The sequence below is a fragment of the Sapajus apella genome, unplaced genomic scaffold (genome assembly GCF_009761245.1).
Source record: "Sapajus apella isolate SASKATOON/1434 unplaced genomic scaffold, GSC_monkey_1.0 scaffold3, whole genome shotgun sequence".
Taxonomy (NCBI): domain Eukaryota; kingdom Metazoa; phylum Chordata; class Mammalia; order Primates; family Cebidae; genus Sapajus; species Sapajus apella.
In genome coordinates this window covers 863,555-878,382 of record NW_022436943.1, presented here as the reverse complement: position 1 = coordinate 878,382, position 14,828 = coordinate 863,555, and the positions used below count along the sequence as shown (strand labels likewise).

The following is a 14,828-nucleotide window of genomic DNA, read 5'->3' as shown; positions in this document are numbered from 1 at the left end:
AAGGAAGGAAGGAAGGAAGGAAGGAAGGAAGGAAGGAAGGAAGGAAGGAAGGAAGGAAGGAAGGAAGGAAGGAAGGAAGGAAGGAAGGAAGGAAGGAAGGAAGGAAGGAAGGAAGGAAGGAAGGAAGGGACCACCACAAAACAACCAGACAACAACAACAAAATGGCTGAAGTCCTTACTTATCAATAATAACATTGAATGTAGATGGGCTAAACTCTCCAATCAAAAGATAAAGTGGCTGAATGGATAAAAAACAGACCCATTGATATGGTGCCTACAAGAAACACACTTCACCTATAAAGATACATACAAACTAAAAATAAAGGGATGGACAAATATATTCCATGCCAATGGAAACAAACAAAAAAGCAGGAGTAGCTACACTTATATCAGACAAAACAGATCTCAAGACAAAAACTCTAAGAAGAAACAAAGAAAGTCACTATATAATGATAAGGAGGTCAATTCAGGAAGAGGAGATAACAATTTTAAATATATATGTACCCAACACTGGAGCACTCTGATATATAAAGGAAATATCATTAGAGCTTAAGAGAGATATAGGTCCCAATGCAATAATAGCTAGAGACTTCAACTCCCCACTTTCAGCATTGGACAGATGTTCCAGAGAGAAAAACAACAAATAAATTGTACCAAACTCAATGTCTTCATTGTGATATTGTACTATAGTTATGAAAGATGTTATCATTGGGGGAATATATGTGAAAGATACACAGCATCTCTTTGTATTATTTCTTTTCTATTTTTCTCTATTTAAAAATAGTTTTAATAAAATAGAGATTGGGTCTTGCTATGTTGCCTGGGCTGGTCTCAAATTTCTGGCCTCAAGTGATCCTCCTGCCTCAGCATCCCAAAGTCCTGAGATTATAGGCACGAGCCATCATGCTCAGACTTCTTTGAATATAAGTCTACAGTTATCTTAAAAAGCCTAGTGCAGATAAGTGACACAATCAGATCCATCCCTGTCACACAGAACAATTCACTGATCTTCAAATGGCATATATTTTTTTCCACTATTCCTATTCTCCCTCCCTTCCTTCAAGTCCCTCAAGTTCCCAGGTAAAATATGACCTCCTCTCAATATCCTGTGTATTTACCACACTTTTAAAAATTATACTAATATCACATGTACATTCTTCCCATCATACTATGACCACTAGGATTTTATCATGTTTCACCTTAGCACAGCACTTAGCCTACAGTAAATGCTCAAAAAAGTTTATTAAGATGATTAATCTGCAACTCTAGCTATATGTACAACACACACACACACACACACACACACACACACCAATTTTATGAACTACCAATCATAAAAATGTCAGGTATAGAAGAATGTGCTCCAAGCTGATAGCCAAATCAGGAACATACCCTATTCCCAAGTGCCACAAAAAGAATACCTAGGAATATAGCTAGCAATATAGCTAGGAATATCTGGGAATGTAGCTAACTAGGGAGATGAAAGATTTCTACAAGGAACTATAAAACACTGCCCAAAGAAATCAGAGATGACACAAACAAAGGAAAATATTCCATACTCATGGATAAGAAGAATCAAATGTCATTAAAATGGCTATACTGCACAAGGCAATTTATAGATTCAATGCTATTCCTATTAAACTACCATTGAGGTTCTTTATAGAACTAAAAAAACTATTTTAAAATCCAAATGGAACCAAAAAGAGCCTGAATAACCAAGGCAATCCTAAGCAAAAAGAGCATCCTAAGCTCAAGGCATCACACTACCTGACTTCAAACTATACTAAAGGTCTATGGTAACCACAACAGCATGGTACTCCACAAGAACAGACACATAGACCAATGGAACAATAGAGAACACAGAAATAAGACCACACACCTACAACTATCTGATCTTTGAAAAACCTGATATAAACAAGCAATGAGGAAAGAATTCCCTATTCAATAAATAGAACTAGGATAATTGGCTAGCCATATGCAGAAGACTGAAACTGGACGCCTTCCTTAAACCATATACAAAAATTAACTATAGATGGATTAAATACTTAAATTTAAAACTCAATACTATAAAAACCCTGGAAGACAACCTAGGCAATACCATTCAGGACATAGGCATGGGCAAAGATTTCATGACAAAGATGCCAAAAGCAATTGCAACAAAAGCAAAAATTGACAAATGGGATCTCTCTAAACTTAAAAGCTTCTGCACAGCAAAGGAAACTATCAACAGAGTAAACAACCTATGGAATGGGAGAAAATGTCTGCAAACTATGCATCAAACAAAGATCTAATATCCAGCTTCTATAAGGAATTTAAACAAATTTACATTAAAAAAATTAAAAAGTAGGTAAAGGACATGAACAGACACTTTCAAAAGAAGATATATATGCCAACAATCTTATGAAAAAAAGTTCAACATCACTGATCATTAGAGAAATGCGAATCAAAACCACAATGAAGTACTATCTCACACCAGTCAGAATGGCTATTGGTAAAAAGTCAAATAACAGATGCTGGTAAGGTTGTGGAGAAAAAGGAAGGCTTATATACTGTTGGTGGGAGTGTAAATTAGTTCAACCACTGTGGAAGACAGTGTGGCAATTCCTCAAAGACCTAAAGACAGAAATACCATCTGATATAGCAATCCCATTACTGGGTATATACTCAAACGAATATAAATCATGGTATTATAAAGACACATGCACGTGTATGTTCATTGCAGCACTATTCACAACAGCAAAGATATGGAATCAACCTAGATGCCCATCAATGATAGACTGGATAAAGAAAATGTGGTACATGTATACCATGGAATACTATGTGGCCATAAAAAAGAATAACTTCATGTCCTTTGCAGGGACATGAATGGAGCTGGAGGCCATCATCCTCAGCAAACTAACATAAGAACAGAAAAACAAATACATCATGTTCTCACTTATAAGTGGGAGCTAAATGATGAGAACACATGGATACATAGAGGGAAACAACACACACTGGGCGCTATTAAAGGGTGGAGGATAGGAGGGAGGAAGAGGATCAGAAAAAATAACTAAAGGGTGTGAGGCTTAATACCTGGATGATGAAATAATCCATACAACAAACCCCTATAATACAAGTTTACCTATGTAACAAACCTGTGCATTTACCCTTGTACTTAAAATAAAAGTTAAAAGTAAATAAATTAAAATGTAAATTCTGCTGGAAAAAAAAGAAGAATATGCTCACCAAAGTTAAAAGGCAACTTAAATACTGTCTCACCTTATTATGGATTTAAAGTCACCCAAACATCCAAATTATCTAAAGGATAAGTACCTTTAAAAAGGCCAAAAATATAATAGTCTTGTCATTTTAGGTTTCCATAAGTTATATATCCATAAGACAAAAAAAGTATAACTCATAACTAGCTTAAGAAAAGTGAAAGTAAATAACTGATTCATGTTTTCTTACCAATACAGAAGTAAAGGTTTTAAAACTTCAGACTGAATATTTCTTAAATGCTCTTCATTCCACTGAGATCCATCTAACAGTTTAAATTTTGATAAGATTTCTGTAGAAAGGTAATAATCTCCATTGCTCACTAGATAGCATTTTTTCATCTTCTCAAGATGTCTGAAAGAAAACACATTTCCACATATATACACACACATTGATAGAATTCAATTACCAAAATATTTTCACATCTAAAACATTTCAGACAAGTAACGAACGATCTCAAAACCAACAGTGAGTGTCAGAGGTACCAAACATTTTTGTAGAGGTAAAGATATTTTTCACAGTTATGTAAATAGGAAGGGTATCTGTGACAAGCTGAATAAATGGCCTTGTAAAGATGTCTACATTCTAATTTCTAGAACTTGTGTCTAAGTTACCTTTCATGTCAAAGGGAACTCTGCAGATGTGCTTAAGTAAAAGACTTTAAAGAGATCTTCCGTATTATCTAGATGTAATCACAAGGATCCTCCTAAGAGAGAGGCAGGAAGGTCAGCGTCATAGAAAAAAGATGTGAGGATAGAGCAGAAGTCGGAGAGAAGATGCTGTGCTCCTGGCTTTGAAGATGGAGAAAGAGCTCATGAACCAAGGCCTTGATTAGATGGAAAAAATAGGGAAATCGATTACCCCTAGAACCTTCTGACTTCCAGAACTGTACGAGAATAAATAAAACTCTGTTGCTATTGGCTGGGCATGGTAGCTCACTCCTGTAATCCCAGCACTTTGGGAGGCTGAGGCGGGCGGATTACGAGGTCAAGAGATCGAGACCATCCAGGCCAACATGGTGAAACCCCGTCTCTACTAAAAAACAACAAAAATTAGCTGGGCATGGTGGCATGCGCCTGTAGTCCCAGCTACTCGGGAGGCTGAGGCAGGAGAATTGCTTGAACCTGGGAGGCAGTGGTTGCAGTGAGCTGAGATCGCGCCACTGCACTCCAGCCTGACGCCTGGCGACAGATCGAGACTCTGTCTCAAAAAAACAAACAACAACAACAACAAAAATCTCTGTTGCTTTAAGCCACTAAGTTTGTGGCAATTTGTTACAGCAACATTGGGAACTACAGTGTTGATCCTGAAAAACGTATGCAGTTACTTGCACACAACCACCTGATATGTCTTCAAAAGTGGTAATGATCAATCAGGTCATGCTTCATAATCAACCATTTAGTGACCTCTGCTCTTATAACTATTTACAACAATGAGGTTTGTGATCTGAATGTCATTAAAATGAGTGAAATAACCCAGTGACTAATATACTCGTCAAATCCTTAAAGGAAATTGCAATCTACTATAGTTGATCTGCTTCAGAGCAGATTAGGAGAATAAAGACAAGTTAAAGACTTTCCTAAAACAGGGTTCTCTTAAGGTTCTTCAACTTACAGTAATCTAAAACATATAGAGCTGACCAAACAAAGACCTGAGCCTCATCAGACCTCCAAGAAGTTCTCTAGTGGAGAGACTCATCCAGATACCCAGCTACATGGCATCCAACCAAATATTATGGAATTTGGAATTTGTTAACCAGGCTGCTAGGAAGAGCAGGTGTCTATTCGCTACTGTGGCTATAACTAATAAATTACTTTATTCTATAAAAATTATACATCACTTTAATGTTATAAAAGTGAAAATAGAATAATTTGAAAGTAGTTCTAAAATGTATTGGCAGAAACATTATGCAACCCCAAATAATTGTTATCACTTAGCATTTGAAAACTATGAAATCAGAAAAGTAGTATAATCAATATTTATTATTATAAGTTTTATTATCATTAATTCCTCCGAGAGTAAAAAATTATATTTTTTCAATTTGCTTCAGGCTTTCTCCCTGTACTAAACAACCCAAATTAACATTCATGATTTGTTTTTAAAACTATTGAAAAATAAAAAATAGAATTACCTTTGATGTCTTCCAGGGTCCTTAAGAACCTTTAACCTCTCAATATCCATCCATAGCCACCAATATCTCTCTCCCAATGTACCTTTTATAAATTTCTTAAATCTTTCAAACTCCTTTCTGTTGCCGATGTCATAAGTTCTATGAGAAACACACCAGTCGGCCCTGCTCTCTGGTCCAGTGCTCTCACTCTTTGAACTTAAACTTGCTTCTTCTTCTATCTCTTCTGACCTCTCCTTTGTAGTTTGAACTAATTCACTTAAAAAATTCTTGCCAGCAATAGGCTCAAAACCGTCACCAAATGACACTTTTGTTATATTGTTGAAGTTTATATAGTCTTGAGTTTCTCCAACTGACTTTCCAACAATTTGCTGAATTGCTCTTCTCAAAATAAAGTATATATAGGAATTTAAAAATTCTTTACATGTTGAGAAATGCATTGTCAGGCTTTCATCAACCTCCTGTTTCTTTTCAAGGTATATTCTCAAAAGAGCTTGAGAAGGAGTGTCTTGTAGAGATACAGACACTTCTTCTTCGTCGTCTTCTTCAAATTCAGAAATTAATTTGGTGGTTTTAGATGGGTCGTTTTTTGTCCTAGGGTGAACTCCATCATCAAAGATAAAATTCTCTGTATTAAGTCATAAAAAGCTATTAGATTAGATATAAATACAAACCTTTCTTCTTATTAAATAGAAGCTACAGAGCTAGGACAGCAAATGGGTTTATCACAGGTAGTGATTGCATGGACCAGCATCTTAAGGATTCTGGGCTGGTTGCGGTGGCTCGCGCCTGTAATCCCAGCACTTTAGGAGGCTGAGGTGGGTGGATCACTCGAGGTCAGGAGTTCCAGACCAGCCTGGCCAACATGGTGAAATCCCGTCTCTACTAAAAATACAAAATTTAGCCAGGCGTGGTGGTGTAGTAATTCCAGCTACTTGGTAGGCTAAGGCACGAGAATCGCTTGAACCCAGGAGGTGGAGGGTGCAGTGAGCCGGGTGCATGCCACTGCACTCCAGCCTGGGTGATAGAGCGAGACTCTGTCTCAAAAAATAGAAAAAAGAAAAGAAGAATTCTGATGCTACATTTGGAACCAGTAGGAAAAAAAACTACCAATGGGAATTAATAACCTTGTCCTCCCTGGATTTACAAGGAAGGAATAGTGGCAGATGGACGATATATTTGACATCCCTAACAACAGAAGATATGAAAAAATACATTATATACTTTTAAAATGTAATATTCCAGACTGATATATAATATCAATATATAAGGGCCAAATCTATTAAGGAATTAGAATATGTATACTAAATGATTATATGTGCTTTGATAGTTCATGTTGTATGATAAAAGAAAACTACTGTAGATGATGAGACCATATATGAATAGACCAGAACTGGAGACAATAATAGCAATTTTAAAAATTCATCATTTCATTAAAAGATTCAATTACTATCATACTTACAGTCTATCATTCAAGTTACAAAATGGCACAAAGTATTTATGAAGGTTTACAAAGGGATTATTTGTATGCTTTTTCTAAAGATATAGTATTCAGCTCCTATTTTCCCTTTCAAAAATCAGTGACATGTCTGACATTAGCGCTTTATTTCACATGGTAAATTTACCCCTTGAATTGCCACAGATCAGCTGGCAGTTGTCATCCATGCCCCATTCTCAATGACCATTTTCTCAATTACCAGAGTTCAAATCTCAACGAACTGGACATTTCATTACAATTTTTGTTGCAAGTAAATTCCCCAATATTGAGAGATTAGACTTTGTAAATCTGTGAGAGGATGCTGAGTATACACTCAATTCCATGGAACCGAAGGGAGGATGTTGCAGAGAACAAGGCAGGCATTCCAGCTCACCACCTCCTGCCATCCTTCTCTGCCTGTATACTATTTTTATCTACAATTATCTACTTCAATATTTTGGGAAAACAACAAGAAGCCTATGAATCCAGCTATTTTCAATTAGGGAGATTATTTTCTTCTTTACCTAGACTTAGGTTCAATTCTAGGGAATTCGGATTTACCTTCCCAGAGGTTGCCTATACTTCTCAAAGAGATTAGTTAAGAACTGTAAGTGAATTCTTGAGTTCTCCTCCTGAGTCATCACACCTAGGTTTTTTTCTATAACAATATCACAGTTAATGACTCCCATTTCTGGAAGATTCCTTCTATTTTATGAAAAGTCTGTATATCCACAAAGCTCCCCACAGTAGAAATTTATCTGCTTTTTAAGGTGAAAAATAGTCTGAACTTAAAAACAGAAGGAAAACTCAATTGCCATCAATAGCTATTTTTTTTTTAGGATGAGAAAAATGTTGTACCCACTTTATTGCAAAGACTTAATAAGAATTTGTAAACTGTGATAAGAAATAATGACATTTATTGCATATAGGTACCAGGCACCAGGCCAGGCATTTTCCATACATATAGTATACATAATTATTCTAATTTTACAGATGAGAAAAGGCCAGGCTCCCAGAAGTGGAAAAACTCATCAAACATCACACAGCTAATACATATCAGAATTGCATTCCAAACCCATCTCCTTTTCACTATACAAAGTTGTCTCTCAAAAAGCAGTAGGAGGTGGAGTGGGGCAAAGGGTATGTGGATAATTCCACTAAGTACTGTACTATAAAATTAGAACAAACAAACAAAAACTTAAAGAGACGTTCTGAAGTCATTCTTGTCCTTTTCTGCTTACCAGAAACAGATGAAATAGCTGGTGACTCAAGTTTGTTGTAGGGTACACAACAGGGTAATGAAAAGGTTGATACTGTTTGCTGACTTTGTTTTGCTAATGCAAACCAATTTTTTGTTTGAGTATAGGAAGCCTAGGAAGACAGGAGCGTATTAGTTTAACATATGATTAGCAGTATTATTCTGATCACAAACCTGGAGAAATCATTATGATAATATTCAGCTTGCACAGTATAATATAAAGTGAAAATTACCTCATGAAGGAAAATAAAATTGCACTAAAAATTCATTAGCTAAGAGGATACTGAAGGAAATCTCAATCCAGATTTTTTTCATATTTGATAACCAAAGGAAAATATTTGTCCAATACCTATAAATTATCCAACTCTCACTCTCAGGCTATTGTGGACCAAAGGCATGAAACCCTACTTCCTGGATTCGCTACAAATTCATGCCATCTGACTTCAACTTGGCAGTCACCAGGCCCATCAATCTTTTTGCTAGTTGCTCCCCTTTACAACCTTCTCGATTACTTCAGATTCCCCATTCTGTCTCACCTGGCTCAGTGTTTTTAACAACTGCTCCTCCAATATGACAGAGACACTATTCTTAGTGCCACTGGACCCTCTCTGACCTTAGCTGCCGCTTTGCATTAGATTCAGTTTTCACAAGTTTGCTTTGATTGAATGCTTCTTGCAGAATGATTGATACCTGACTCTATCTGCCCCTGGATGCAGCATTCCATTTTTCCTTTCCTTTGTGTACCCCTGAACTAGCCAATTCAATCTGAAGCTGATCCTTAGCTTCTGGAACCCCAGCTCTAAGAAGCTCCTATCCTAGCCTTCTCGGGAAAATTCCTCTGCCTGCCTCTCTCTGTAATGTCCTCTTTTATTTTTACTTTAAAATCCAAGTTGTTCAACAAGAGCAGAGGAGGGAGTATCCAGCATTCCTGTCATGTCTCATTTATCAAACTGAGTTAGCTGGTTGGCCAGACACTCCCTGTCTATTATGTAGAATTAACGTGGCAAGTCAGGCCATGTAAGGAGACCAAAACAAGAGAGAGAAATGAGAGATAGCATCTATGTGGTCACCATCCCTCTTACAGGTAAGGTTTCCTGGGTGCCTAAAAGCTGTCAAAGACTCATTCACTTTTGTTCCCCTTTTCCTTTAAAATCAAGTTATTTATTATTAATTACATGTCCATCTAACATATAATTATCAAGTGACTACTTTATTCTAAGCAATAGCCTAAGCAATGACAGGAAGCCAAAATAATTAAGAAACATTCAAGGAATGGAGAGAGATCAACATACAAATGTCCTTGCTATTTTGACTGCAAAAAAAGAACGAGGGAGTAGAACACAGGGGAGAAAAAAGTCACCAGTCAGGCTTTAACATAATTATTCCACTTCATACTTTTAAGAGATGAGTCAATTGTTTTTTAGATGGTATAACTTGAAGCTCAAAGAAATACTATCAATTATCATGAAGATTAACCCCTATGTATAATCATGACTTAAATAATTTAAGGGTCCAAGAACTTTGAATCTGCAAAATTCAAAGGCTATTGAAAAATGGTAATATATAGTTAAACTGGCTGTGTGCAGTGGCTCACACCTGTAATCCTAGCACTTTGGAAGGCTGAGGTTGGAGGATTGTTTGCATCCAGGATTTCAAGACTAGTCTGGGCAACACAGACCCCGTCTCTACAAATAATTTAAAAACTTTAGCCAGGCATGGTGATGCACTCTTGTACTCACAGCTACTTGGGAGGCTGAGCAGAGACAATCGCTTGAACCAGGGGGGTTGAAGCTGCAATGAGCCATTAGTGCATCATTGCACTCCAGCCTGGGGAACACAGTAAGACCTTGTCTCAAAAAAAAAAAAAATGTGTATATATACACTGTTGAAGTATTAGTCAAGTACATACAAATGAGTTTTTTCATCTCAGAAAATAGCAAAAGTAAACTAGTTTGGATTTTAACTCCCTTATATTTAATTAAAGTCACATATAGCAAATCGGAACTTCTTCCCATGGATTCTTCCCTTTGCATGTTTATTTACCTCAACCATGAGTACATATTTTTATGACATTTCTATAGTATATAAGTTAAGAGAAAAAATATGGCCCTGCATAGTGGCTTACACCTGTAATCCCAACATTTTGGTAGGCCAAGGTGGGTGAATTGCTTAAGCTCAGCAGTTCAAGTCCAGCCTGAGCAACATGTCAAAACCCTGTCTCTACAAAGATACACAAAAATTATCAGGGCATGGTAGCACATGCCTGTATTCCCAGCTACCTTCAGGGGCTAAGGCAGGAGGATCCCTTGAACCTTAGAAGGTCAAGGGTGCAGTGAGCTGGGATTGTACCACTGCACTCCAAGATGGGTGACAAAGTGAGACCCGGTCTCAAAAAAAAAAAAAAAAAAAAAAAAAAACACCCAAAAAATCAGTATAAGAAAGAAGAAAAATGTGCCTTAAATACACCACTAAGCATTATTTAATGGAAATAATGGAAATGGCATAACTGTAAACATTTTTGACAAATGTTGCTGATACAAATGCTGAACTACAAAATTTATAGGAGACACACATGAAAAAAAAAGTTCAAGTAACCTAAGTGTATCTATTCCAACACAGATGGCAAAGAGGCTTCCTCTTGTATGATAGTTTTGATGAATTGAAAGTGCCTTATTTGCAAGTAAGACTTAAGGTTTAAAAAAAAAAAAAAAAAACTGGAAGTGCCTATGCTGAATACTGTGTTGTAAAGAATCTGGAGCCAAATCCTAGCTCAGCAGAAAAATTTCCACAATTGATTAACAATGTCTGTCATAGAGGGAGTAGCAGCACAAGGGCTACATATTTGTCATTCCCACTTTTGTACAGAATTGTGTATTAGAAGTATAGTTTCAGAGATAAGACCTAATAATTAGAGCCCAAAGATCAAACAACAGTTCTCACTACGCTAGGACTCTCCACAAGGACTTTTGATTCTAGGTTATATCTCCTCAAATGCTCTCATATAACCTCATAATTCTCTAACCATGGAGGACAAATTTATTTGATAATAGTTAAACAATAATAAATGCTAAGGAATAATCTAGAGAATAGGAAAGAGAAGACTCAATTTATCATCTTTTTGTACAAACGTAATAGAATCCAAATCATAAGAATTTTGCAATGAACAATGAAACCATGGATATAATTCAAGTTACTCTTGCTTCCCAGGTGACAAGCGTGTTTTTCAACCTTGCCTTTGTCTCTTCAGACATGAGAATAATATTTCTAATTACATTTCAAGTGAAAGAGAGCAGAGTAGATTAGTCAGTATAAATCTATAAGAACTATTGCTAAATCTGCTTTACATGTATTAGAAATCATTTTCTCCATTCAGGCAATACAAATGCCTTAACATGAGAAGTTTCAGCCAGGCGTGGTAGCTCACACCTATAATCCCAGCACTTTGGGAGGCAGAGGTTGGTGAACTGCTTGGGCCCAAGAGTTCAAGACCAGCCGGGGCTACATGGTGAAACCCCGTCTCTACAAAAAATCCAAAAAAAAAAAAAAAAAAGGTAGCCGGGCATGGCGGTGCATGTCTGTAGCCCCAGTTACTCTGGAGGCTGAGGTGGGAGGATCACCTGAGCCCGGGAGGTAGAGGCAGTGAGCTGTGATCACACCACTGTACTCCAGCCTGGGTGACAGAGTAGTGAGATCCCGTTTTAAAAAATATATACATAAAATAAAAAATAAAATGAGAAGTTTCATTGAAGTATAAGTGATGAAAAAATACTCATACTTTTACCTCGCCAAGTGATATGTAGAACTTTTTCTTAATTATAAGATTATCTTCTTCAGTGGCAGGAGGTGGTAGACTGGGTGGTTTTTTCATGATCCAGGGAGAAAAATTTGATCCTACTGTGAAATTCATGCCGGACTTGCTCCATCTTACTTGTGAGACCAATTTGGCTAACCTGCATTTTAGAAATCATACAATTTTAAAACAAGCTTCAAACATGGCAGAATTCAAAGGGGAAAAAACCTAAAATTTTATTTTAGGTATTCAAACCAATCTCCTCTCCTCACTCTTAATTATGATTTTCTTTGTCTCTGCTAAAATTAATAGCTTAATCATAAAACTACTAATTAGTTAATTTTTCAGTTTTAATTGATTTTGACTTAAAAATGGTTGTTCAGAGGTCGAATTTTAGGTTTCTTACACTTTAACAGTCAGGGAACATAAAGGAAAAATTTGGAAAAATTTGGCCCTGGACCACAGCATCCTATCTTTTTCGTGTCACCCTAGTATTCATTGTTAAACGCTGCACCTAAATACCATTATCACCAATAGATAATTTTAAAAATATGGCTAGTTGTAGAGGCTCACACATGTAATCCCAGTGCTTTGTGAGGCTAGGGCGGGAGGCCCTCTTGAAGCTAGGAGTTTGAGACTGGCCTGGGCAATGTAATATAGCAAGACCCTATCTCTACAAAGAATTTTAAAAATTTGCCACACATGGTGGCGCACAGCTGTAGTCCTAGCTAATTGGGAGGCTAAGGCTGGAGGATCATTTGAACCCAGGAATTTGAGATTATGGGGAGCTATGATTGTGCCAGTATGATCCAGCCTGGGCAACAGAGGAAGACCCTGTCTGAATAAATAAATAAATAAATAAATAACCAAAGAAGTATAACTAAAGTACATTTATTAGGTATTGTTTCTATAAAATGTTGTCAGAAAAGTTAAGTGACTTTTACCTACATTCTATCACTCTTATTCTACAGCAGGTGGGATCCAAACCTCAAATAGATTAAAATGTATACATACAATTTTACTAAGAAACCATAGAAAAATAATCTTAGGTTAAAAAATATGTATTTGAAAATACATATATTGATGGGACTAGTACCTGTATTCAAAGTAGCAATCACTTTCCAGAAATGCTGGAAGTCTTTCTTTTTTGATCCACTTAATACCTTCTTCACGACTGAGACACTATGTGAAGAAAGGGAAAAGGGAAAAGAAAGTCAATGAAAATCACTTTTAGGACGATTAACACCTAACCATGAGAGTACTAATGACCTCTAGCTGACAGCAGGAGCCCTACCCCTAGGTCTCCTATTTCCACTAGAGAGATCAATAACCCTGAGCCACAAAAGTGAGGCACTTCTTGCCTCTGCTGTGTTTAATTCTCTTAAAAATCCTGTATCGACTATATATTATCACAATTTTTATAGATTAACAAATTGAATCCAGAGAAGCTAAGTAACTTGTTGAAGGAGGAAGAATGAGGAAAAAAAAAAAAGCCAATCAATCTCAATATTTTCACAGTCATAAAATGGGTTAAAAATAATCAGAAACAGAAAAAGAACCACCAAGAAAACTTGGTAAGGCCACCAGCGTCACTGCAGGCCCTTTATTCTTCAAGTTAAAAAAAAAAATTAAACTATTTAACATCTCCAGGCACTCTCTTGAAGATACAAAAGTTAACAATTATAGTAGAGTGTTACAAGGGCCACAGTGTAGGTGTCTGTGGGATCCTACAGAGACACTCAACTCAGGAGTGGTTTCCTACAGAACACACCCTTCACTCTTTGACCTGAAGCAAGACTAGCTAGGTTGAGCAGGAAAGCAGAAGAGGAAAACCATAAGAGGAAAATCCATAGGCCGCAGGATGAGATTTAAGGGACAGAGAAAGGAAGGCTGGAGAAGTAGGCAGGGTCATGATTGCAAACAGCCTTTTAAATAACATTAAGGAGTACAGATTTTATCTTGATGTTGTGAGAGCAATACAGAAGTACTGAAGAGTTACTGTTGTTCATCCTAAAATATTTACTCACTATTGATTCTACTTTTTCTTGTACTCACTTTTTCCAGAATTCTAAAGAAAACCAGTACCTTGGACATAAAACATATGTTACCAATAAAGAAAACAATCTCAGTGAGGTGAATGTGTTTGCATTTATGTGGTTTCTATGGATGATCTAAGGCAATAGTTTTGCTATGATATTAGCAAAAGAGTTAACACATTGACCATTATTAACTCTAGTGAGGAAACTGAATGTCCACACAGTAGTGTTGCCGACATCTAATGTGCTGATGCTCATGAGGGGGAAATGTGCTCATCATTGCTGATATGCACAGAAGTCTTTAGGCTGTCAGGATTGGAAGATGGAATGTAAAACATTTTCCTTCTGTTCAGCAAGAAAAAAAAACCATTCACTTGCCTTCACCAAACTCTATATTCTGCATAATGAAAAATAGAAGAAAACCATGGAAATAGCCAGCACCTAATCAGCAGCATCTTGTTGACTGTCTCACTGCTTATCAGCAAGATCTGAAGGACATTTGATCTTGTAGTTAGAAAGACTCCGCATAGGCTACACACTGACAACCGTGCAGGACTCCTGAACTCCCTCCCATTAGTACTACATTCAATGTATCACAGAAAGATACCAAGCTACATATAAAGATCCACATCAACCCTTAAAGAACTCTATAAGGTTGTCAAACTAGTCAGTTCATTGAAAACCAATCTGCTGAATATTCAGCTAGTGAACAGTTTAACTATAATTCATCCTCTTTTGAGTGTTTTTGTACCTATTTGACCCAAAAATAAAATGAATGAAAAAGTTTTAAAATAATAAAATCAATAATTGAAGAAAAGTCTTTAGCCAAGCTGAAAACAAAACTCTTCAAGGTTTTAAAAAGTAACTAAATATAAAGACCAAAA

The 14,828-nt window shown here is 36.6% G+C and overlaps 1 protein-coding gene across 10 annotated transcripts in view; it reads right to left on the bottom strand.

Moving 5' to 3' along the window:
* Positions 1-14,828, bottom strand: part of RGS22 (regulator of G protein signaling 22) — a 140,678-nt gene that overhangs the window by 93,725 nt on the left and 32,125 nt on the right. For 9 of the 10 annotated variants that reach the window (XM_032248155.1, XM_032248163.1, XM_032248177.1 and 6 more), the window contains 5 exons: positions 13,005-13,090; positions 11,900-12,068; positions 8,102-8,231; positions 5,387-6,011; positions 3,448-3,609 (listed from right to left, as the gene is read on the bottom strand). In XM_032248155.1, coding sequence (XP_032104046.1) covers positions 3,448-3,609; positions 5,387-6,011; positions 8,102-8,231; positions 11,900-12,068; positions 13,005-13,090 — 1,172 coding nt within the window. The remainder of the gene's footprint in view (positions 1-3,447; positions 3,610-5,386; positions 6,012-8,101; positions 8,232-11,899; positions 12,069-13,004; positions 13,091-14,828) is intronic. The other variant, XM_032248186.1, reaches the window with a different exon arrangement.